This window comes from Acanthochromis polyacanthus, chromosome 5, assembly GCF_021347895.1.
Source record: "Acanthochromis polyacanthus isolate Apoly-LR-REF ecotype Palm Island chromosome 5, KAUST_Apoly_ChrSc, whole genome shotgun sequence".
In the NCBI taxonomy this organism is placed as follows: Eukaryota; Metazoa; Chordata; class Actinopteri; family Pomacentridae; genus Acanthochromis; species Acanthochromis polyacanthus.
In genome coordinates, this window is record NC_067117.1 from 13,805,933 (window position 1) to 13,830,926 (window position 24,994).

Below are 24,994 nucleotides of genomic sequence, written 5' to 3' on the forward strand. Positions count from 1 at the left end.
GAACCTGCACTGATGCTGCGCTGAATCTAGGAGGTTTGTGCTCAGCTCAGAAACCTTCGGGCCTCTTGAAGGTGACACCTGCACGTACTCTGTCATTTTCTTTATGGAGGGCGTCTCCTGCAGTGAGACACAGATAATGTGTCCCTCCAGTCATGGTGTCAGACGTGCAGCATTTGTAGCTTGTTGACCTCTCCATCTCCTTCCATCTCACAGTTAAGTTTTTTCTCCAGCGCATACAGAAACGGCTCTCAAATAAAGTCTTTAAAGGGAAGACGGTAAATAACTGATTATGTGTCACTTTGCAGCGCAGCTCTGAGGGGAGAGCTCAGGGTCGCTGTCTTGCTGCTGGGTGATGTCTCTGTCCCCAGTCATTTGCTCACACAGTCTTTCTGATCTCTATCCACCATGACTTTGTTGACATTTTCTGGGATTCAACTGGGAGATTTGATGGCAACTTTGTGTTCTAATTAGGCCAGTCTCACCGATTTGTTCTCTCTCTTTCTCTCGGCCTCTCTCTCAGCAGTTTATTATCCCGGTTTCTAGGAACCAGAGGAGGCTGAAGAAGAAATCCATACATCTTGACTAGAGGATGTTTCTTTTTAGCAAAACGCTCCGTCCTAAACGCTCTCTGTGTTCATAGAACATATTGTTTGTGGAGGATTCGTCGTTCATGATTCTCTTGACAGTTGGATAAGGGCTTTGGGAATATTTCATAAAGATAAAAGCTTTACATCTTCCCTCTGCAGCCTCCCAGCTGATAATTTATGATCTCTGTGTGCAGACCTCAACCTACAGTCCAACAGGGCCTGTCTGTGTTTCTCTGTAAATCATAATGAGCCAGCTTGTTGACGTGCCTCAGTGTTGTTGTTTTTTATCCAGAGATATTTTCTAGAATGTTTTGGCTCAGATAAAATGCCTGATTTCCCATTAAAAAAATAAAAAGTAACCTTTGAAATATGTTGTTTATGCGGTAGATGATTCAGGTTCTTTAAAAAAGTGTTTCTACTGCCAGGTGAAAAATGTTGATGTACAATCTTAACCGTCCTGTTGTCCTATGGGTCAAAATTAACCTGTTTTAAAATTTGAAAATGTGGGAAAAAACATATTTTACAGTGACACTTCTGATGTCCACATTTTCAACATTTTTGAGAAATCTTTGAACATTTTTTGGTGGAAAAAAAGAAATGTTAAAAATGTTTAAGAACATCACAAAAAATCAACCAAAATCCAGCGAATTTCGCTGGATTTTGGTTGATTTTTTTGTGAATGTTCTCGAGAATATTACACTGATATATACGTAATCACTTAAGATATTTTTAGGATTTTTTTGGGAAGAATTTTACTTATTTTTTGAAAATATTTACTAGAATTTTCTTGCCAAATTAGTTTTTTTTTAAAATAAACCTTTTAAGGGAAACCTTTAACAAAATATTGGAATTTTCTTCCTGAAGGTTTTGCAAATTTCAAAAATTTGGGGATTTTTTGCTGAATTTCTGGATTTTTTCAGACAGGGAAACAATATTTTTGGTGCCTATAAATGAGGACAACAGGAGGGTTAAACCATAAACACAGCTTTGTTTTGGGTTGTTTTCTGATGCGTTTTTAGCATTATTCTTTGCTGCAGACTTCTATCCGCCCACTGTGGAGCGCATCATTTTCTACCCGACTTAAAAGCACAGAATCTGTATACTTCCTACTTCAAATGTGCTGTCACCAAGTCTTGTGCTTTTCTTTAAACGCACTAATACCGACTACAACACTCCCCTCTCTGCATGTATTGACGTATGGATCACCACCACCCACACACACACACACACACACACACACACACACACACACACACACACACACACACACACACACACACACACACACACACACACACAATGCCGTACACAGCCTTGGCAGCGCTGCAGCCACAGTGTGTGTTTAATCTTTTCCCTGGCGCCACTTCCTAGCTGAGAGCATTCCTGGCACCCAGAGGCCCAAAGGGGGTCGAGCTGTGGGCTGAAAGCAGTGTCACACTTCAGAGCTGGCACCTCGACTTGCTACCAACTAAGCATCCCCTCTTTTTTTTTCTTGCTCCTTTTGGCCCAAAACGCTCCGCTTGCCCTCGGTTTCTTGAGCGGAGGATCCTTCCGTGGAGAATGACCTCTTTGAAGGATGGTCTGGTTCCTTTCAGGGGAGATTCTCCTCGCGCTCAGTTTCCCAGCGCTGCGTCTACCTCTGGAGCTCTGCCCGAGTCTCCGTCCAAGAATGTGAATTGGCAGAGGACATAATTAAGGCGATGTCTGTCCTTATATAGGGACGACCCTTAAGAGCCCCAGTTCATTGAGAGCTGTGTTTTCTCTGGCTACTGTTGCTTCAGTATCAATTATTGTATGGCTTCAATAGATGAAGAGAAAAGTGGCTAAAGTACAAAATAGATTGTTGTTGCTCCCTGCTATCAGGTCAGAACGTTCTCTGCGGTAAATAGAATGTGATTCATGATATATCACTACTGCTTTGATGTAAAGCAGCTTCATTTGTCTGCTTAAAACCTGTAACAAGACGACATGGTCATCAATATCCCCGCTACATGTGATGTCTATGAGTCTATATCCAAAATAGTGATCAAGGGCCATAACTCTGTTAAATATTACCGCACAGGTCTCATTTTCGAACTTGATCAAGGTGTCCATGGTGTGAAGCTACACTCTAAATTTCATAATCCTAGCTGTAATAGTTTCCGAGAAAAGCTGTCCCCTTCATGTCGGACGGACGGACGCACGGACGGATGGATGGAGGCCAAACCTATATCCCCCTTTTCCACTTCATGAAGGCGGCGGATAATAATCATAAATACCGTCAGAATGAAGAGACAGATTGTAGCAGCTAAACTTTATTTCAATGGGACGCTTGTGTGTGCGAACTTCTACCTGCAGCATTTTATTATCCCCCGCCTCCACGAAGTGGAAAAGGGGGATATAGGTTTGGCCTCCGTCCATCCGTCCGTCTGTGCTTCCGTCCGTCCGTCCGTCCGTCCGTCCGTCTGTGTAAATATGCACAATTATTCACAAAATCAAGCCATTTTGCCCTCACAATAGCGGAATAATTATTCATCTCATGGACTACTCCCACAACAGAAAATCAGACAAGTGAGTGTTTTTGAATTTTATGAGCAAAAACACTCCTAATTCTCTGCATCCAGTTTCACAAATGCAGCTTTTTATCCATTTCCTTATTCATTTATATCATGAAACGCTGTCATTTGGTTTTTGTGCTCGTGGTTGGAAAGAAATAGAAAGGAAAGCTATGTCTGAGAAGTGTTATGATTTTTGAACCATTTTGCAGATGAGTAAATGAATTGAGAATAAACAGCAGATCAGTGCATAACTAAAGCAATATGTGGTTTCAGTCTTAAATGCAATTAGAATGAAGACTTGTAAATAATGCTGCAATAATTTACAGATGGCGAAAGTAATTTTGGTAATGAGTTAATCATTTAAGCCACAAGCTCTGGGAAATGCTCAGTATTGCTGGTTTCAGTCTCTGCTTGTCTTTGTTTTGCATCGTAAATTTATTAGCTTCTAGTTTTTGACCCTCCGACAAAATAAACACTTTGAAGGCGTCTAAACACTTTAAAATTTCACCATTTTGAAAGCAGCCAATTGTGAACCAATCCATCAAAGGGAAGCAAGAAGTAAAACTAGCAAATTTTCAGTGACCCTTTATATTTATCTCCTGACCCGGTGAGGGTTTTTAACCACCAAGTTGGAAAAATGCCTCCTGAATGATCCAGCAGTGGATCATGATCAGAAGTGTGACAAATAATGAAACTTGTTCTTAGTTTTAGCTCTAGTTTTGAACTAGTCTTCCCTGGGAAAACCTAGATTGTGACATGTGCTGTCTTTGTGTTCCTCCTCTCTTATGCGAGTGTTTCCTTGTGTACACAGGTGTGTGTTTTGTCTGTGGTGGTGTGTTTACAGTAAGTGTGAATTAGAGGAGCGACCCTGCTTGTGCCTGCCTTTGATTTTTCCCCACTTCCTCTGCTAAGGCCCTGTATTATTACTGTGCTGGAAGCGCTTGACTGAAGCTGAAGGATTAAAGCCGTGTCAAACATGCTTCTCTGTCTCACTCCTCTATGACGCCTCCCCTTCCCCCCTCCCCCTTTTCCTCCCCCCTCCCTTGGCAACTCTGTGTTTAAACTCGCCGGGTGCCAAAACAGGGATCTGGTAACTTTGGGCAGTGCTGTTTGTGTGAGTTCTGCTCGCAGGTTCTGCTCTCTGGCCGGCATCCAGAAGCCCCGAACAAAGCGTCCCATTGATTATTTTGGAGGGAGAGGCCGAGGCCTGTTTTCAATGACACATTTGATTTGATTAGGTCTGTTTGTGTGTTTTCTCTCTTGAGGCTACAGAAACCTGCAGGACAGTCAGACAGGCAAAATGAGGTCACTGACCTTAAAGGTAGAGTATGTAGACATGCCTGCAATAAAATGTCTAAAATAACCAGATTAATGTTATATATTTTGTTGATGTGCACTGATATTATACAACGTTTTCTAACAGTGGACAAACCCAGAGAAATCTGTAGATTTGTATAAATAACAATCCTGGATTACACCACGACATGATTTTAACTTCAGTAGCTGTGTAGGTGGTGGACGCTAATTCTAATAGTGAACTTTAAATTAGTTTACTTTATTGTGGCTTTTCAGCTGGAATGAAATGGCATAGTAGGGGAATAAACATGACTAAATGTAACATGAATAAAGCTTTATTATTTATTGTTCAGTGAAAGCCGCACTGGCTCACTTTAATCACACAACCTTTCACTTTCCTAATAATAATAATGATAAGAACAATCTTTTGATTAGGAAGCATGATTTTAGTTTACATTATTCTTTTAATGTTCATTGGTGTAATCAACAGAAAATAGACATTAAAGGGTGTTTTTTGCTCCTGTCCTTTCAAACGTGGGCTTCTTGGTTGCACAGATATATGCAGTTTTTTTTTTTTTGCTTTTTACAGATTGTTGTACAAATGATTTATTTTTGGTGATTTCTTTTTTTTTACTTTGATGAATTATCACAATTTTATACCTTAGATTTAGTTATTTTTTCCAACAGAACCACATGTCACAGTTCAAGGACTGCCCAGAAATTTTAAAATCTGGCGATTGTTTCTGTTTTTAAATGTCATTATTTGGGGATTTATTTAAAGATAACATGCTTTAAAGGCTGCAGGTTTGGAGGTTCAGTTTGGCTGTTAAATAAGTGACTTTATAATATATCTAGAGATTGTTTAAGGTTGAAGCTCCACCCACAGACGATGAGATAAATATATAACTACTCACATGTCCTAAATTTAACAGCTGGGATTTAGAATAAAGTAAACATGAACAGATCATGTGAATCTCAGTCGAGACCAAGCAATGCAGACTGTTTTGTTGTGTAACTATGGGGCATGTTTGGGCTCCTCGTTGCTGGGCAGAAAGTTCAAATGATCCTGGTTAAGTTGTGCATTTGTCTCAGACTTTGTGTATCAGATAGATTTAGAGTGACCTTGAAGCTGCATCGGACAAAAATAACATAGATTTATGCTTGTTAACAACATACTGGACTCCTCTCGTGCACTCTTTGCTTTGATCAAGGCCACTTTCATTATATTTTACTCTTCAGCTGAGCAGCGCTCCGACTGTTCTTGTCAGAGACTTTCCGCTGATACGTGCTGATACGTGCTGATACGCAGTTTCTTTTTATTGTAAATTTTAGTTACAGTGGAAAACAAGCAGGAGCATAAGCTTAGCAAAGTCCAAAGTCAGTGTAAACATAGTGGTGGTGTGTTTGCCATGCAGAGCTAATCTCATGCAACATGATGATGAAACAGAATCAATTAGATTTTGTTTGCCAGCAGCAGTGTCTACATTCCACGTCAGACTTGGTGAATAAAAGCCGACACGAGAATGAATGTAGAGTCAAGCACGGCTCCTGTAGAATAGCACACTTGAAATCACTTGATGTCTGCATTCAGAGCCAAGAATGGAATGTATAGAGGATAAAACATGAACGGGGATCTGGTATCAAAGCAGGAGATTTGCTGGCTGAGAAATGCTTTAACTGGTGAATCTGAGGCTTAAGGATCCAGTATGGCAGTGTAATGAAGTAGCATCTCCGCTTCCGGACAAAAGAAAGCAAAGAATGATCTGTGAATACAGGCTGAAATTGCTGATTAGAAAGTTGGAGCGTATTGAAAGAAAACATGCACTTGTTCTGTCTTAGTCTTGGCGGCATCTGTCATCTGTGCTGGCACCAAACTGGAAAAACACGCCGTTGATCCCAGACATGAGTAAAAAGGTGTTATTACATTATGTTATTGCAAAGGCTCATTTTACTCACAGTAGTGGCATTTTAGCTTTACACCATCCTTTTTTGATAGCTATTTTTGCATTTACCAGTGACCACGTGTTGCTGATCTGTTTAAACTTGTGACCCACTGAGCTCCGTGTTACATTAGCGTGTGACTCCGTGTGACCATCAACTTTGGCATCACACCTGCATCTCTGCTGCTGCCACTGCTGCTGCATGTGTGATGCCACAGTTGATGGTCACCGGAGCTGCAAAAATATTGGGGAAAAAACTGGGCACTGCTGGGTTATTTTCTGTGATATATATGGTGATATGACAACAAATAGGATGACTGGATAGCTGTATCTGGAGATAATTTATTTAGTCTCGAATGACTGAGGTGATTTTTGTCTGGGAGTTTGCTGCATCAAACATTAAAGAATAATTTACTAAAAGCTCAAAAAGCAGTCTGGAAACTTTCTGTTTGAAAAGGCATCCAAATTAGTTTTCTTGCTTTGGATGGCATTCAGATCTGGCTTTGCATCTCTCATACGGAGCTTGTGGTTGGATTTAAATAGTCAAACAAATAAGACGTGCTGCCTCATGCAGATGTAGTTACACTTCCGACTGAGTACTTGATTTGATCGATGTCAGCCTTTCTGTAGCCAAAATATTTCAGTACAACTGATATTTTTAATGTTTTTCTTCTGTTTCTCAATAATTTTGCTGTGTAGATATGTCAACAAACTCCATGTCTAGTAAATAAAGCTTAAAAAATATGACTGTCAGACAGATAGAAAATCAGAACTGTGCAAGTTCTGTTATTGTAACAAGCAGCAAAAGCATTCTAGCCTGATGTGTTTGAGTTGGTTTACCTTCACATTGTACTTCCTGCGATGTGACAATTACACATGTGCACATCAGGATGTCGATGCTAAAATGACACTTTTATAACACTCAAGTTTGTGTGTTTAGAAAGATTTTTAATGTTTTGCATGTTGTTCTCACTCCAAAAAATCTTAGTCTATTAAGAACTGAGCATATCTCTGTCTGTGTGTATGACTGAGGTCTGATACTGTTAATTTCATTCTGAAAATACCTTCGAAGATTTAAAGAGGAAAAGCTAATTCCTCTAACTCAGTTAAATTTGTTGGTTGAACATAATTTCATCAGAAGTCTAACTCTAAACGATCGATGCAACCTGCAGCATTTGTTTTCAGGATGTAGCAGCACTTTCACTGTTACCTTCAGTCTGCTGATTGTTGTTCATTCTTTTCCTGCTGTCTGTTTCAGATGGCATCCACTCAGTGTCGGCTCAGTGTCTCCTCCAATCACCATCATCACAGATGAAATGTTGTCCAACAGCATCACATTGCGACTCGCCAACACCTCCCAGGAGCACTTCCTGTCGCTGCTGCTCGCTCAGTTCCTGGACGGTGTGGCCCGAGTCCTGTCTGCCGCCCCCGAAGACGTCGTCATCTTCAACATCCAAGACGATACAGACGTCAGCGCCCGCATTCCTCAACGTCAGCCTGTCCGTGGCTGTTCCTGTGTTTGCGGAGGGACACCAGCGTCCTCCAGGACTCGGTCACGGAGGAGATCGTCCCGGTAGAGGCCTGGAAGCTGGAGAGTTCTTTGGCTCGGAGGAGCTCCAGGAGAGGCTGTACTTGAACCGCAGCCTTCTGGCTTCAGATCTCCTCCCAGGAAGTTCTTCCCTTTGATGACAACATCTGCCTGCGTGAGCCGTGTGAGAACTACATGAAGTGTGTGTCGTGCTGAAGTTCGACAGCTTGGCGCCGTTTGTTGCGTCGGACACCATCCTGTTCAGACCCATCCACCCCATCGCGGGGCTGCGCTGCCGCTGTCCCACCGGCTTCACGGGAGACTACTGCGAGACTGAGATTGACCTGTGCTACTCTAAACCCTGCGGAGCTCACGGAGTGTGTCGCAGCAGAGAGGGAGGAATACACCTGCGAGTGCTTCGAGGACTACACAGGTGAGAGCCTTGTTTTACATAATGAACACTCTGGTTTTGTTGCACGTGTATCATCTGGCTTCTCATGAGTGTGTACTTCTGGAGGTGAGTTGGGTTGAGGACATAATTTGCAGACTCTGGCATACCAGCTGCACTGTGTGGAGCTACAGTTTTTGTCCTTCTGGTGCTTGTTAAAAAGATTTTTAAATCACAGTTAAGTCTGATTGGTGTTTTAACTCCATTTTCTTACAACCTTCTTCATATAGTTTAGTGAGGTAGTAAAACACCTGCTTCCCTTTCTGCTTGAAGTTGTTTGTTGATTGCCGTGGCAGCGTGTCAGAGGATCAGTGCATGAAGTGAGGCTTTTTAAAGCTTTCCTCTGTCCTCGACCTCTGTTGCTCTTTGAGTTGGTCTAGCTCAGCAGAAAGGGGAAAGCCAGATCTCATTCACGATGTCAGACTGCTTGATCCGACAGCAAATATGCAGTGTACAAAATAACACTCGTTTTCTAGTCAAAACACATTGTGATTGGGGACATCCTTACTAACAACTATTGATTTTGCGAGTTGAGTTTCATCTACATAAATAAATATCAGCTGTAGCTCAGTAATTAACGCAAGAAAAATCAGCATCATCACCTGCTGATATAAAGAAAACACATTGTTCTTGTACTGCAGTGCATTTTATCCAGTTTATTCAAGTGATGGAAGCATGTTTTAATATTTTTCTGTTTGGATTCCCAGTTTGCCAGAGAAAAATATACTTGGACAAACAATGTATTTTTACCTTTACACGAGAAAATACTTTTGAGGTGATGACTAACCAATCAGTCTGGCTAAAACTAATGCTGCCAACTTTCTTTATTTCTTTGAGCAGGTAAAGGTATTTATTTATTTGCTGTTGTGTTAAAATACCCTCTAAACTTGTGATGCACCATAATATCGGCCTCATCATCGCGATCAGTTGATATAGACTGTAACATGAAATATCAGCCCAAAATAATGTGTGTCAGACTAAAAATTTGCAATTATATTTAACAGAGTTACACAAAAATAGGTATCTTTTACATAAGTAAGCTTCATTATTTTGACGAGTGAATATGCCCGTTGAACAACATCCTGTCTTGTGTCTGCTCCTGATGATGGATCATCACTATAAGAGAAGGAATAATATTAATATATTAATTCCACTACAGGGGAGATTTAATGTTCTCTGCAATTAAATGGGAAAAATATATCAATCAAAGTAAGCTAGAAAATGTCAGCCTCTCAGATATCTGCAATTATGTAAACTGTTCAGATGTGAGGTATTCCACTACTTTAGTAACTGGCAAACTGAGATTCTATTGAATAATACGTCTGCTTTCAAGTGTTTAGTGCCTCTAGAAGGTGAAAGGGGACAATTTCTGCCAAGCTGTTCACAGGTCGCCTTCCAAATGTTAATTTCTTCTCCTCCACAAAGATCCCGCGGGGGCTTTAATGTCTGCATCTGTCCTCATTCACTCCCCTCTGTGGCTCTTTATTGAACCTGGCTCTTTATAGACACAGACTGTCCACTGCACTAATGACCAGCTCTGCAGACAAAAGCTGAGTGATGAGTTATTGATTTGATTTATCTCGGTTGCAGGAAGCCACAGCGGAAATATGATGCTGTAAGCCATTGCTACACGTTAGTAGCAGATTGCCTTTATTGGAGGTGAATGCGTCGGTTTAATGTGTTGGTTCTAGTGGATTTGTTATCTGATCTGGTTGAAGTAGCACTTTAGAATATCTGGAATTAATCACGGTGCTGCAGTGAAAATGTTAAATCCTGTATTTTTACTAATGCAAATGAGCTTTTAGCTTCATTTTAATGCATTTTTGGTCAGAAATATTCACTATCTGTGCATCATATGGCCACTCATTGACCTGTATAGCTGCTACGCCTACACTCTAAAGGTCGGGTGGAGCTGCAGGAATAGACTGTATTTTACAGCTAACATCTAAGGCAAATGAAACAGCAATCATATTGAAAGCTCCATTTCCTTACTTCTGTCTATTTGTGGACCTAAAGAGAGATCTTTACTTTGTGTTGAGCGTTTTGCAGAAAAAAAGGAGGAGTCTTTCTGCCCATAGTAGTATCACTGAGTGGAGCAAGGGAAGGAAATAATTAATTATAGATGACTACAGATGGAGTCTGTCCCCTGGCTGTGAAATGTCCCTTGGTAAAAATACCTAAGATGCAAAAAACACCACAAAACACACACAGAGAGGACAGCAGCTCTTGTTTTCAGTGATGATAAGGAACTCATTTACTGCTGTTGGCTGCAGGATTGTGAACCAGTTGCGGGAATTTTTATTCATTCATTGCTCCAAAAATTATTCACATCCTCAAAGAGTTAAAGACCGTCTGCTCCTTGGGCTTGTGGCTAAGGGAAAAAGGGGGAAGTTGAAAAGGAGTTTAAAGAGAAAGAGAGTTAAACTATGCTAATTTATACAGTATGAATATCAGGGTAGTTGCCCCATCTTTTTGTTGAGAGGTTAAGTGGGTCAAATGCTGACTTTTTAATGCGAATTAGAGTTTGATCTCGTTCTTTGAAGCACCAAGATGGTTTGTTTATGATTACGGGGTAACACTTGGGCTCCCTCTGTTTCTCATTTCCAAGCAGTAAATAAATAGTTTATAACACAATGTAATGCATTTATTTGTAAGTGTTAAATGATTTTTTTTTTTGCAGTTATAATTTAATGTTGGCTGCAGCTGTGTACAAAAACTCAGAATTAATGATTGATGACACAAGCTAACACATCTGTAATTATTTCTTTTCACTGTGAGGACAAAACAGCCGATAAAAAGTCTCTAAACCCAAACTCGCCTGCCAGATTTCTCCTTAAGCTTTCAGCCACATCAGACGGTCTTCATCAGTGGTTTGGAGTTTATGAGTCAAAATATTCGTACAATATGATCAAAAGCAACATACAAACCGCACAAACTGCTGTTTTTTTGATCAAGGTAAAATGGGTCACTATTATAAAACCACATTACAAATTATCTTCTCCAGATGTATGAGGAAATGTTGAGCTGGCCCTTTATTCCTGTTTCCTACATTTACGCAATGTGTCGAGAAAGTATCATTGTGTTTGCGAACTGACATGATAAAGTAAGGTGCAACCAATGTGAAAAGGTAGTTATAATTACATATTTATTGTATAATTATTGTAGAGATGAGATCTAAATCAGTCATTTCGTGGCAGAATTGCGTATATTTCACGTGCAGATGTTCAGCAGCTGTGTGACTCAATCATATGCATTAGCGGAAGTCAGAACTTGCTGAAGAACCTCTTTACTTTCCTCTGTAAAAATCAGGTTTTCTAATCAGCTAAAAGATGATTACTTTGACTGAAACCCACAAATCACTTCCTGAAAAGGCCGCGAGGTAAGAGTAATGAGCTGAAGTGCAGCAAATCACCCTCAGTAATGGCATTTTATCCATTATTCCTCCTCAAACGCTGTAAAGGTTTTCTTTTTTTTTTTCCCTCCACCTATTTATACAGCTGTTTATAAGGCCTCAAATAGTGTCGGCATTCGAGTGTGTGGGCTCCGAGTCCAGGTGAGTGGCACTTCTCGCACAGCTGTGGGTGTTGGAGCCGAGCTGCAGGTGCTTTAACGTGAATCAGCACGAGAGGGAGAGGCGAACATTGTCATGTTGGGCGTATTTTCATCCACAGTTAGCTTCGTTTAATTCGGTGCGAGTCGGAGGCCAGATGCCTGTTTGATCCAGTCTGCAGAATCATCTGAATATGCTTCTGGAGCTGATGATTTAAGAATCGCGCTCGTCAGACTGTCCGATCAAACAAGGTCGTTCAGGCAGGTTTTGTTTGATGTGTTTTCCTGTGATCTACAACTCCCCACCGTTCCTCTTCACTGAGCGTTGAGTTATCACAGTCTCCACACTCTGGTGCAGCTCAGTGTGTGTGTGTGTGAGTGCTAAATTGCTCACTCCATGTGTTTCGGGTGGGTGGCTAAGTGCTGAATAGCTGCGATTATGTGTGTAAGAAAGGTTGGATGGGCAATCTGTGGAATGTTTATGTGTTTCATAGTGTGTGTGTGCGTTGTGTTCTCGGCAACTGTTGGACCGTAGGCGTTGCCAGATGGTCGCAGGAAAGAAAATGAAAAAATATAACAGCCATCATCTTTGCTGTTCTTCAGAAGGACTGAGTGAATGATTTGGCTCGGCTGAGTCACTCTGTAGATGCTAAACGACAAGATGTCGTCTGCTTTACTTCTCGCACATGTTCCCTTAAAACACACAGAAGGGAGACGCTCATCTCCTCAAACAGTCTGTCTGCATGAAAGTAACTTATAGTCAGCATCCTGCATGTGTTTGTGATGATCTTTCACCAATCTCACTGCTGTGCCTCCGTCTCCCTGTGATTATTTTTCCTTTGGTAATTCATTCAGTTACTGGGAATGCATTTGTAGCTTTTTAATGCGACATGCTTTGGAACAAAAACTGGCGAATGTTCTCGCTCCCATTTGAAATCACCTCACAGTAGCGTCTGAAATTAACACCTGCCAAACACTGAAAGCCGCTACAATTTGCGTCTGAGAGATGGAATGAATTAAAAATGTGCCAGACGCATGGACTGTTTTGAAATCAGAGCATTTGCATGCTGTTGTTATGTAGAGATGGATCTATTTCTGCTCTCTGTTTATGTTAACGCCTGTATAACTCACTGTATGGATATCATTTTTAGATTATCTCTTTGGTACTTCTATCTTTTTCTGGACAACCCTCACAGTAAAAAGACCAGAAAAAAAGCACAGAGAGAGACGTAACACTGAGCGTATAAGTGGGATCATTTTATGTCAAGATATCAGGGATGCAGTGGCTTTAAAGACTCAACCAACCCGCAGTGCAAGCAGAGTTTGTGTAACTCCACCGTTGTTTCATGTCCCTTTATCAATAGTGATGGGAATAGAGGAGGTTGAAGCTCCCCTGGCTCAAATGTATGCAGTTATATTTTTATCAAAGTGTGGGATGAGCATATACAAGAAAAATGTGACACGTGTAGGTATAGAGGTTGTGGATTTATGAGTGTGTAGGTGTGTGAAGGTATAACACCCTAGATGGAGGAGAACTGGGAGCTTACTGGAGGACTAAATAAAAAAAGCAATCTCAACCAGCTGTGACTTAATAAATGAAACTGCTGCTTTGATTGGTGATGCTGACCAAACTGTTTGACCCTCTGAACAGTTTCTGGGTTTTGTTTTTTGCTCCTGTCACATTTTTACTGGCAATATAAAGTCCTGCACTTCTGTGGAAACATAGTCACAACTATGACTGGAAGAAAAAAGTCAAACATGTCTTTTGTGCAGCATGCAACAGTTATAGTGTCATTAATCATTCAAGAATAAAATACGAAACCTGAGATTACTTTCACTACCGTTCAGTAGTTTGGAGTCACCCAGACAATCTCATGTTTTCCATTAAAGCTCACACTTTTTTGCACAAGGGTTTTCTAATAATATAATCATCAATGAGCCTTTCAACACCATTAGCTAACACAATGTAGCATTAGAACACAGGAGTGATGGTTGCTGGAAATGTTCCTCTGTACCCCTATGGAGATATTTCATTAAAAATCAGCCGTTTCCAGCTAGAATAGTCATTTACCACATTAACACTGTCTAGACTGTATTTCTGATTCATTTAATGTTATCTTCCTTGAAAAAAACTGCTTTTCTTTCCAAAATAAAGGCATTTCTAAGTGACCCCAAATTTTTGAACGGTGTTTTATTTTACAAAAAAAGTGTAAAATCTACCAACATTTTGTCATTTGAGTACCCACAGATGTTATCAGTTCTAGAAAAGCATGAAAACCTCGCGTTCTATAGATGTTTTGCTTCTTTCATTCTTAACTTGTTTCCATACATGTCTCCTACCTGCTCTGTGCAGATTTTTGTCTTTCGATACTAATAATTTTATAGTTGTGAATTATTTGTTTTACAGAATCAGGTTAAAGCTAATGGTTTATTTTTGGCGAGCTTCTAAATATACATGCAGAATTACATTACTTTGGTTCAATAGCACTGCAAGCTTAGATTTGATTCAATTTCCAGACAGAGGAACATGTTTGTTGAAAAGTTGAAAATCCAGTTTTTCTTTGTGTTCTGCAGTTTCTGATGAAAGCTTCATAAAATCATTGTTGGCCATCTTCTGATTCCAGTCACATGGTCTTATAACTTGATATGTGCCACTTTAATGAACAATTTTTTGAGGAATTTATGCTTGTAGTGAAAGTACACAGCAGAGAGATGAAAGGAAACATGAGGACGGAGAAAGCAGGAATAACGTGATTCTCGTGACAATCCAAACACTAGCGGTTTTGGTGCTGTATAAGGCTTCTACGCTGATGTTTGACGGAGTGAGAGGTGGTGGAGTGTTTGTTCCTCAGGCTCCAGGTGACCTGTAACGTGATGAGAAGATGTGATCACAGCTGGAGGTCACGGTTCTGTTCTGTTATCGATCACCTCATCTCATTGTTCACCTTCAGAATCCTCGGCGGCTGAAGCTCTTTGCATATCCTCACACTGACCTCCTCCCTCTTATTGACAGTGTCTGTGTTTGTACAAACTGCTGTAGTGAAAGTGGATCTCGCTCTCGGCTCTCTCAGCTCGGCGCGTTCGGTGTGTCTGCGGGGATCCACCCACTTTGTTTGACTGAGGAGGAGCGACGATGCTCTTCAGTTACTTAGCAGCTCAGATACTCCCAGTCAGATCTCTGAGGAAACTTCTTCTGCAGGAACAGTTTGCAGACGTGGGTGGTGCACAAAAGCATTACAGACTGTTTTTATATGCATTCAAAATTAGCTTAGCATCCTTGCGAACACTTGATCTTGACATGATGCAGCAGAAAAACACAGACATGTATGCAGTTGTTGTCGTGGTCTGATGGATGTACAGCCTAATGGATGTGAATCTCTGCCACAATTAAATGCGAGATTGTTGTTTATTCAGAGTGTCACATTCGATTTCCATGAGTCCATTTTGTTTTGTTTGTTTGTCTCTCCATGTAAAAATCCTCAGGGATCACTTTGTAATGAACTGAGAGAGCGATGAAATCCATTTTGCTGATAAATTACCACAGAAAAACAAGAATAATCTTGCTAATGTGTAGGCAGAGGTGTTCATATTTTGATTTATAATCCATCAGCTGATTGGTTTTAATGCTCTCGCTTGCTTTTTTTGTTCAGTTTTACAGTTTGATAATGGCAAAGTGATGTCTGCTTAACTCTGAATTTATCTCTTTTCAGTTTGACTACAGTTACAACATCTACAGTTTATAATGTGGTATGTGTAGTCAGTCATGTCCGTGTTAAGATCTGTTACTGAACCCCGAGAATTAAGAAAGCGGTGTTTCCTCTTGTCTAAATGAAAGCTGTCTGAGGTGTGTGCGGAATTTGCTGCTTAATGATTCATGCTGGCAGCAAACAGAGTGTGGGAACTGAGGTGGACGTATAGAGGGACGTAAATAGAGCAGAGGAGACGTGTTTGAATTATTGATCGGGCATTCTGTGGAATTGTGGCTGTGATCCCGTCAACGCCCCGATGTGCTGCTCACCTGGCAACGTGCTGCTGCCGTCAGGAGGAAACATCCCACAGGGAACCACCCAGCAGAGAGGTGTTTCATCAGCCACCACTGAGGATGAGCTTTACAAACTGCTGCCAAAATCTCCTCTGATAAATATGTTTTTCCACATTAAAGCGTGTCTCAGTACCACCGTGACTTTTATTTTAGCACAGCTCTGTTTGCTGATGCCGTGTTTGACCACCACGGCGGCTTAGAGAAACACAAGTGCTTTATCGCCTGCAGCAAGTTGCTGAATTAATAACAAGGCAGACAGCACTGTAACGGAAAGGCTTTATTTCACAGCCGGCTGGCCAGCAGGAGCTGTTTGTCATCAGGAAGCATCAGCAGGAACATGACAGATGATGGTTACAGGCCGACAGGGTGGAGCAGCTATTATGGTCCATTTTACATAGAACAGCTCAGAGAAATCATAGTTTGACACATTAAAACTTTCTGTATCACGCCAGAATAGAGCAGTTGTCAGTGATGCTCCAACATAAAAGATACTGTTAGTTAAAGTAGTAAATACATGACAGTATTTTGTTCTCCATTTCATGCTGCTTTATAGTTCAGGGGCAAATGTCACACTCTAATACTGCCGAGTCAGAACTGTACAATTAAATTTAGTCAGGCAAATTTGTCTTTTATATCATCTTGATGAATTTTAACTGTAATATTTACTGTAATTATATACATTCACTTCACAAACCACGCTGTAGCACAGGGGTGTCAAACTCTTTTTACTTCAGGGTCCACATTCAGCCCAATTTGATCTCAGGACCAGTAAAATCACAACATAACAACCTATAAAAAACCACAACTCCAATTTTTTCTTTTGTTTTAGTGCAAAAAAAGTTCACATTTAAGGAATTATCGTTTTACAAAAAATTTGGAACAATTTGAAATTTGTTGAGAAAAATCAGTTTAATTTCAACAACATTATGTCTCAGTTTGTCATCACATCAACTTTCAGATCACAGAGGAGCTACAAAGGAACAACTTACTTTATGATCAAAGCAACAAAAATCTGAAAAAAAGACCAAAAAACCCAACAAAAACAAGACATAATGTTACAAAACTGAAACACAAAATAACTAAAGAACAATGACCAATCTAGTGTTTTACTTTATGATCAAATAAGCTTGTCATGGTCGAGAAATTATTTTAAATTTATAGTTTTACACATTTACAATCTGCAGTTAATGTCTTCTCTGTAATTTTTACACTTTACAAAGTCATCCAGTGGGCGGATTGGACCCTCTGGAGGGCCGGTTTTTGGCCTGCGGGCCTCATGTTTGACACCTCTGCTGTAGCATCTTCACCATGCTATTTAAACTCCTTGTGAAAATTTGCATCACCAGTCTTATTTCTCTGCTGGAAAGCACTTTGGATCAGCAGCTGCTTTTTAAAGTGAGCTATAAAGATAACAGTGATTTGACCTTTTACTCCATTACATTTATTTACCAGCTGCAGTTGTTGTGACCTTTCAGTTTTCAAAAATTGTTTGGGTTTCAGGAGGTAAATTGATCCAGTAGGTCACAAAAAATGCCACAATTACATGTCACAGCATTTTGCTTTCATGCATCAATGCCGAGGCCAGGGGCAATACGTTTCCAGTTTGTCCGTACATCTGAATGTACAGTATGCATGTCTGTTTTAGTCTCATGGATGCAATATCTTCATCACTTGGAGGGAATTTCATCCAGTTTGGCAGAAACATTCATTTGGACTCGAGGACGAATTTGACCGGCATGTTCTGAACATGCTGGTCAAACATTACCACGGCTTCATGCAACATGTTTGTGGCCAAGAATTTATGAGAGAATTTCACACCTTCGTCTTCACAAGATAAAATCATGAAGTGATGACATTTTATATCAGAAAGATCAAAGGTCAGATCTGAACAGACGTGGATTTAAGCTGCAGCTTGACTGGTTGGCTGAAAAATGCAGCTACAAAGCAAGCGAGTCATTGTTGTTTTTTTTCTTGCAACGCTTTGAAGGAGCTGATAACAGTATGATTAGTGGCAGTGCTTTTACATGTCCAGCTGCTTTTAGTGCCTCATTTAAAGGCTGGATCTTAAATTGTAATTGAGTATTTTTTTATGGTAGTACTTCTACTGGTACATGATCTGAGTTCACTCGCTGAATTAAACATCATAAAACATTAACAATAAGCTATTTTTGAATGACAGGTTAAATCAGCTATGATTTCTAGGTTTAACAACAAGCCAGTAAGCTTCAGATCAGACGACACAAACTATGTTGGCAGATGCTACCTGTCACCACGTGAAACTGGAGCCCACAACCTGGCACCAGGTTCACTGAACAGCAAAGAGTGAAATGTTTCTCATCATTAAGAACCTCTGGAAGTCGTGTCAGCCTCTTTGTGAGCTGCAGCTCAGTTCAATCTCTGTCTTCTGAATGCGCCTCTGTGGTCCAAAATTCTTTCTGTATATCAATAAATGTTCAGAGTCATTATCGTGACGTCTCAGCGAGCAGCTCTTGAATTTACTTTGACTGAATAGACGTTCCCCAACAACAGCAATAAAACAAAGAAGCTTGCTTTCAGTGGACTGTGAATGGAGTGATTAATAGTCAGAGAGTAAATAAAAGCCCTGTGTATCGGGGTGTTTAGATGGAGATGGTGTGTGTGTGTGTGTGTGTTACAGTAGTTGCTACACACAGCGGAAGTCTTCCACACTGCTGACTGAGAGGCTTTGACACAAATTCTTGCTCACGCATGGCAGAGCGAACAGTCTCGCCTCAGCAACTGCTGCAGCCTCCCGTCCAGAGGATCCAGACAAACGGCACATGTGGGACGAACCGCAGAGCCGAGGAGGACGAAGGCTGCTCTCAGGGTCTCACAGTAACTGTCTGTGCTGCTCCTTCCTCGCTCCAGTTTCACTTTGTCGGCCTTGTGTGACCCGTAGTCGTCCTGCTCACTCTGCCTCTCACCGTTCAGCTCAGTGGATTGGATGCTGCAACATCATAATTACACTAGAAAAAATACCCCTCTCAAAACAAGAAAAAATATCATATTTGAAGGAATCTTACCTTGAAATAAGTGGAAAAAATCTGCCAATAGAACAAGTGAACAATGGCTTCTTGAAATAAGATATGATATTCAGAATATTGAGATCTTAAAATTAGCTGGGAAAAACTTAAAAGCTATATTTTACCAGGATTGTCAAGCTTAGGTGTATTAAAATAAGCCAGACACCCTTAAAAAATAGCAGTTTTTCACTCAGAAATAGATTTTTGCTTTCATGCAATCTCCTAATTTGAGATGTGTTAAACGTATTGTGAGTTTTCTTGTAAAATTCAACTCAAAACGAGATAATTGCAAGATTGTTTGACTTAACAAGATATTTAAGATACATTGTCCTAAAACAAGTCTCTATCTTGCTGCAATGTCATTTGTTAAGTGAATTTATCTGAAATCAAGTGGGATGAGACAAATAGACTTGGTAAGATTTTGAGTTTTTGCAGTGTATCATCATTAAATAATCAATCAATCAATCAATCACTTGACTATTACAAAGGCCCAACCCAGACAGGTTTAGAACGGGTGAAATTTGGACGTTTCACTTGTATTATTTGATTATCAACATCGCTGGTGGTTCATTCACTGTGATTCATTTAATTGATGAACCGATGACTTGTTTCAGCTCTGTGATCGACCCTGCAGGTGTAGAGACGTTCTGTTTACCTCATGAAGGTGAATCTTTCTCTCCTGGATCCTCTCGATATGAAACTCCACGATTTACTTGTGATTCAATATAAAAAAGCCTCATCAGTATAACTCCTTTCATCAATTAGGAGAAAACTTCTGAAAATCTGATGAGAAGAAATGAAATTCTAAGACTGATGCTGTTAAAAAAAATTGTTAAATGGTCAGAAGTCAGTGCTGGTAAAATAATGTCAGCGTTACAAACAGCTTGTTCAGCTTGTGGCTCCAATGATTAGTCGATAAATTGACAGAAAAGTGTTCTGCTTCCGTTTAACCCTCTGAACACCAAAATCTGTAAAAAAAATCACCAAAATTACCCCATTTATCACAGCCAGATAGCGTGAAAGCATAAAAAAGATTGGATTTCAGCTTTCCAACAGTTCTTGAACTACTCATTTTTGACTTTAATTGATTAATAATATCAACCAATGGTCCAGCTTCTTTCAAGTTCAGGTTGTGCAGATTTCTGAATTAGATGTAAGTTGTTTTTCTCACATTTTTCTATATTTCCTGACATTGCTGACAGACCAGTTACTGTATTGTACAATTCTGATCCTTTGTATTGAACTAGGATTCTACAAGCTCTCATTATGAAAAACATCCAAATAGATTTATTCAAGAGCTCCTCTGTAAATCAGAATTGGATGGGCTTCAGTGTCTGACAGGCAGGCAGGACACAAACACTTCTTTGTTTCAGGTAATGTGATGATGAACTCATCAGATATCTGTAAGGTGTGGAAGCAGACAGTAATCATCACGAGCCGCCTCAGTCTGCAGAGACTGCAATCAGTTTGTTTGGCGGCTTCAGGCTCTGAATGCACAAACACTTCCAGCTCGCTGCTTTTGAGCCAATCATGTTGTTCCACTGAATATGAATTCAGCACAAACTGCAGCCTTATTCCCAGAAGGAGGAGGGGATTCACGCTGGGTGTGACACAGAGGGAAGAGAAAGACTGCAGACGAGAGAAACCAGCGTTTATAATTTAAAGTCAGATTTCCTCTGGTGCACATTGTCAACAGTGTCATCATTTATTTTTCATCCGGTCCTGTATGTTTGGACCAGTCTCCCTGATATGAGGTGGCGGATGCTCCACTTGTATACATGCACTGGAAAAAATGCCCCTCTCGAAACAACAAAAAAAACTTATCTCAAGGAACTTTTACCTTGAAATAAGTGAAAAAAATAGAACAAGTGAAAAATGGCTTGGTAAGATTTATTGAAATAAGATATATTTAAATATTGACATCTTAAAATTAGCCAGGAAGACTTATTTTAAGCTTTATTTTACCAGCACTGTCAAGCTTAGGTGTCTTAAAATGAGCCAGATATGCTAAAAAAAAGAAGCATTTTTTCCACTCAAAAATAGATTTTCGCTTTCATGTAACCTCCTAATTTGAGATATATTAACCCTCCTGTTGTCCTCATATATGGGCACCAAAAAATATTGTTTCCTTGTCTGAAAAAAAAAATTAAAATCAGAAAAAAAATTCCACTAATTTCTGAAAATTTGCAAAACCTTCAGGAAGAAAATTCCAATAACTCCTTCAAAGTGTCCCTCAAAACTGTAATTTAAAAAATTCCCCAAATTTGGCAAGAAAATTCTTGTAAATATTTTCAAAAAATGACTAACAATTTCCCCCCAAAAATCCTAAAGACATCTAAAGTGATTCCACATATATGAGTGAAAGTTCTCATATTTTCTTAAGAACATTCACAAAAAAATCAACCAAAATCCAGCGAAATTCGCTGGATTTTGGTTGATTTTTTGTGAATGTTCTGAAGAAACATTTTTAACATTTAATTGTTTCAACCAAAAAATGTTCAAAAATTTCCCAAAATTGTTGAAAATGTGGACATCAGAAGTTTCACTGTGAAAATATTTTTTTCCTCACATTTTCAAACTTATTTTTTGACAAATTTTGACCTGCAGGACAACACGAGGGTTAAACTTATTTTGAGATCATTTCAAGATTGTTTAAAATATATAAGATGCATTGTCTTAAAACAAGTCCCTCTGTCTTGCTGAAATGTCACTTGTTACGTGAATTTATCTTAAATCAAGTGGGATGAGACATTTTGACAAAAATAAGACAAGTAGACTTGGTAAGACTTTCAGTTTTTGCAGTGTACTGTGTAGGACAGGTGCTGTGACTGGACTAAGCAGCATATAGCAGCGTGGAGCCCCAGATGGTGAGACTGAGGTGATGCTGCTTGTCACAAACAATATTAATCTTCGTTTCTCTCCACTCTTCTCCATCCATCTCCAGGAGAGCGCTGTGAGCTGTCGTCCCGTTCAGGCCGCTGTGCTCCGGGAGTCTGTAAGAACGGAGGCTCCTGCGTGAACCTGCTGGTCGGCGGCTTCAAATGCGAGTGTCCGCCGGGCGGCTACGAGAAGCCCTACTGCGAGATGACCACACGCAACTTCCCGCCGCACTCCTTCCTCACCTTTAAGGGCCTCCGGCAGCGCTTCCACTTCACCCTCTCTCTCACGTAAGCACCTCCGCCTCCCTGCATGGAGCTGCAGCTCACCTGTCACCTGACATGATCCGCTGCCTTTCTGTCATCTCTGATTCACTCTTCATCCGCCCCCACGTCCCTACTTCTGTGTGCACGCTCTGCAGCTCTCACCCACCTTACGTTTATGTAACCATAATGGCATTTAATAGCAATAATGGGTTCACTGAACAACAGCCATCTGCTGTAGAGCCGCTTGAGTATCAGATTATTGCACCTGAGCCATAAATACAGGAGCTCTGCTGAAATATACTGTGTTCATCGTGTGAGCTCTGCAAAGAGGTGCAGCCTGTGAAGCCAATGTTAGAAAGAAGGCGAGCTGGGGGAGGTGTGTTTTTGGAGAGGATGTGACTCCAGCAGCCAAGACTGAGTCTGATCTTATTACAGTCAATGTCACCGGTCACTTTGAGCTGTGAGTCAGCGCCTCACTCACCAAGGTGAAGACTGAGAGATTGTCTCATGTATGTGAGCCACTTCTGAGAACTTGATTTCCCTTTTAAACTGAGTTGCAGGTCAGTTTTCTAGTCTAGTTGTAGTGGAGAAGTTCTTGTATTTTTGTCTTCTCTAGCACAGTATAATAGGCTCACAGAGAAAGGTCTGCATCAGGGCTGTCAAACTCATTTTAGTTCAGGGGCCACATTCAGCCCAATTTGATCTCAAGTGGTGCAGACCAGTAAAATCACAGTATAATAACCTATAAATAACCACAACTCCAAATTTTTCTTTTGTTTTAGTAAATGTGAAAATGTAATTTTCACATGTTCACATTTAAGGAATTATCTTTATCATTATGATAAACCTGAAATTTCTTTAGAAAAATAAGTTCAAGTTCAGCGATATAAGACCTCAGTTTATCATTAAGACATTACCACTTACAGGTCACAGAGTGCCCATAAAGACATAAAACATTTAGTCACAGGTATCTGGAAGTGAATGATCTAGTGTTTTACTTTATGATCCAAACAACATAAAAAAGACAAAAAAATGGACAAACAACTCAAACGAGGCAAAAAAAGACAAACAACGACAAAAATGAGACAAAAACCAACACAAAGTGACAAAAATAAGACAAAAAACACAAGCGAGACAAAAAAGGAAACACAAAGAAGCAAAAAACAGAAACAAAATGACAAAAACATGAGACAAATGTAAGACACTTCATGCAGTGTACTGAAGAGAACCCCATGTTCCAGGAAATCGACTGTGAAGGACAAAAAATACAACAAAAACAAGACAAAATACGACAAAAACGAGGCACAAAACAACAAAAAAATAATGAACAATCTAGTATTTTACTTTATGATCAAAACAACTTGTCATGGTCTAGAAATTATTTAAAATTTATAGTTTTACAACTATATAATTTGCAGTTAATGTCTTCTCTGTAATTTTTACACTTTACAAAATCGTCCCACGGGCCGGATTGGACCTTCTGGAGGGCTGGTTTTGGCCTACGGGTCGCATATTTAACACCCCTGCTCTATATGTTGCATAACACAACACATCAGTTTGTACTTTATTTGCCAGATCACTACATCTTTAAAAGAGCAGTTTGGCACATTTGAATATGTGAGTATTGACTTTCTTCTTGTCCCGTTTGTGCGCTTTTGCTTCTTTATGTATTAAGATGTTAATTAGTGATCTTGGTGAGGTGTTAGTGGGCAGATTTTGTTACCAGATCCAGGCTACTTGTGTCCTCCTGTTTCCAGTTTTCATGCCAAACCCACCAGCTGCAAAGTGTAGCTTCATATGTACCGTATCGAGATAAAGGTGGGATCAATTTCTTCATCTAACTTTGGCAAAACGGTGATAAAACCTATCTGTGTCTGCTCCATTGTTAAGTAGCATAGAATAAATAAGGACCATTTTGTTTTTGTGCTCAAAAGCAGACTCCAGAAGCAGAATTGGTGACACAAGAAGTGATGCCAGCGCTAACGCCGACACTTTCTCTGAGAGCTGGAGGCGATATGTGAAGCCTTAATTAGCATTTAGCAAAAATAGCAAAGATTTAAGCCTAAGGTTCCTTCATTTTTCTGCACAGCACAGAAAGAAAAGGGCCAACCTGCAAACGTCTCATGTAAATTTCATCACGTTAGTTTTGAAAGCACACGAGAGAGTTCGGTTTTACTTTTTGCAAAATTTTATTGCTTATTATTTTTTATTTCAAGCAAGACACTACAGGCAGAAATATTGAATGAGCAACAGTTTTGGCCTCCATAACATTTCAGACTAATGGAAATTCGTTTTTTCTCATATTCTCAGCCACAAATCTCCACCTTGATAGCACTTAAATGCACCAAACTTTCCAGTTTTATCTATCTTCTGAAGATTTTTACAAAAGGGTTTGATCAACATTTACTCTGGAATGCATGCAATGGTGCATATTTAATTAAATAAATGACACATTTGCATATTTAAGCATTAGATTTAGGAAAACTTGTAAAACAGAAGCAGTTGTCTAATCTAGATAATCAGTTGTTGAAGTTTCAGGGTGACATTTTTACCCTTGCACCTTTGTATCATTTCTTGTGAACGTCGCTCTAGATCTAGTTTCATTGACTAATAGTTACTGTAGTTACAATAGATGCCTTCTTTTCACCTTTCTTGTCGTTGTGAAGGGCTTTCAACATATGAATGCATTTTTCCTGCCATCGAGAGGCCACCAAGTGTCAGAATAATGAGGCTGTAGTTATAGCTGAAGCTTTGCATGTGTGGTTGATCATTTGGAGTTGCTTTGTGAGGGGGGAGGTGCTTTAGAAATGAGCAGATGAGCCGTGAATGTTGAACACATGCAACGACAGCAGGACCTCCGATCTGCATAAATCCTCCATGCGA

General features: G+C 40.0%; 2 protein-coding genes across 2 annotated transcripts in view; both read left to right on the forward strand.

Moving 5' to 3' along the window:
- med20 (mediator complex subunit 20) overlaps positions 1-24,994 on the forward strand; it is a 217,556-nt gene that overhangs the window by 91,403 nt on the left and 101,159 nt on the right. The gene's annotated exons all lie outside the window — the stretch shown is intronic.
- Positions 1-24,994, forward strand: part of celsr2 (cadherin, EGF LAG seven-pass G-type receptor 2) — an 83,213-nt gene that overhangs the window by 20,143 nt on the left and 38,076 nt on the right. Inside the window, 7 exon segments of the mRNA XM_051947819.1 lie at positions 7,619-7,651; positions 7,654-7,829; positions 7,831-8,016; positions 8,018-8,093; positions 8,096-8,289; positions 8,291-8,321; positions 21,913-22,135. Of these exon segments, the coding sequence (XP_051803779.1) occupies positions 7,619-7,651; positions 7,654-7,829; positions 7,831-8,016; positions 8,018-8,093; positions 8,096-8,289; positions 8,291-8,321; positions 21,913-22,135 (919 nt within the window).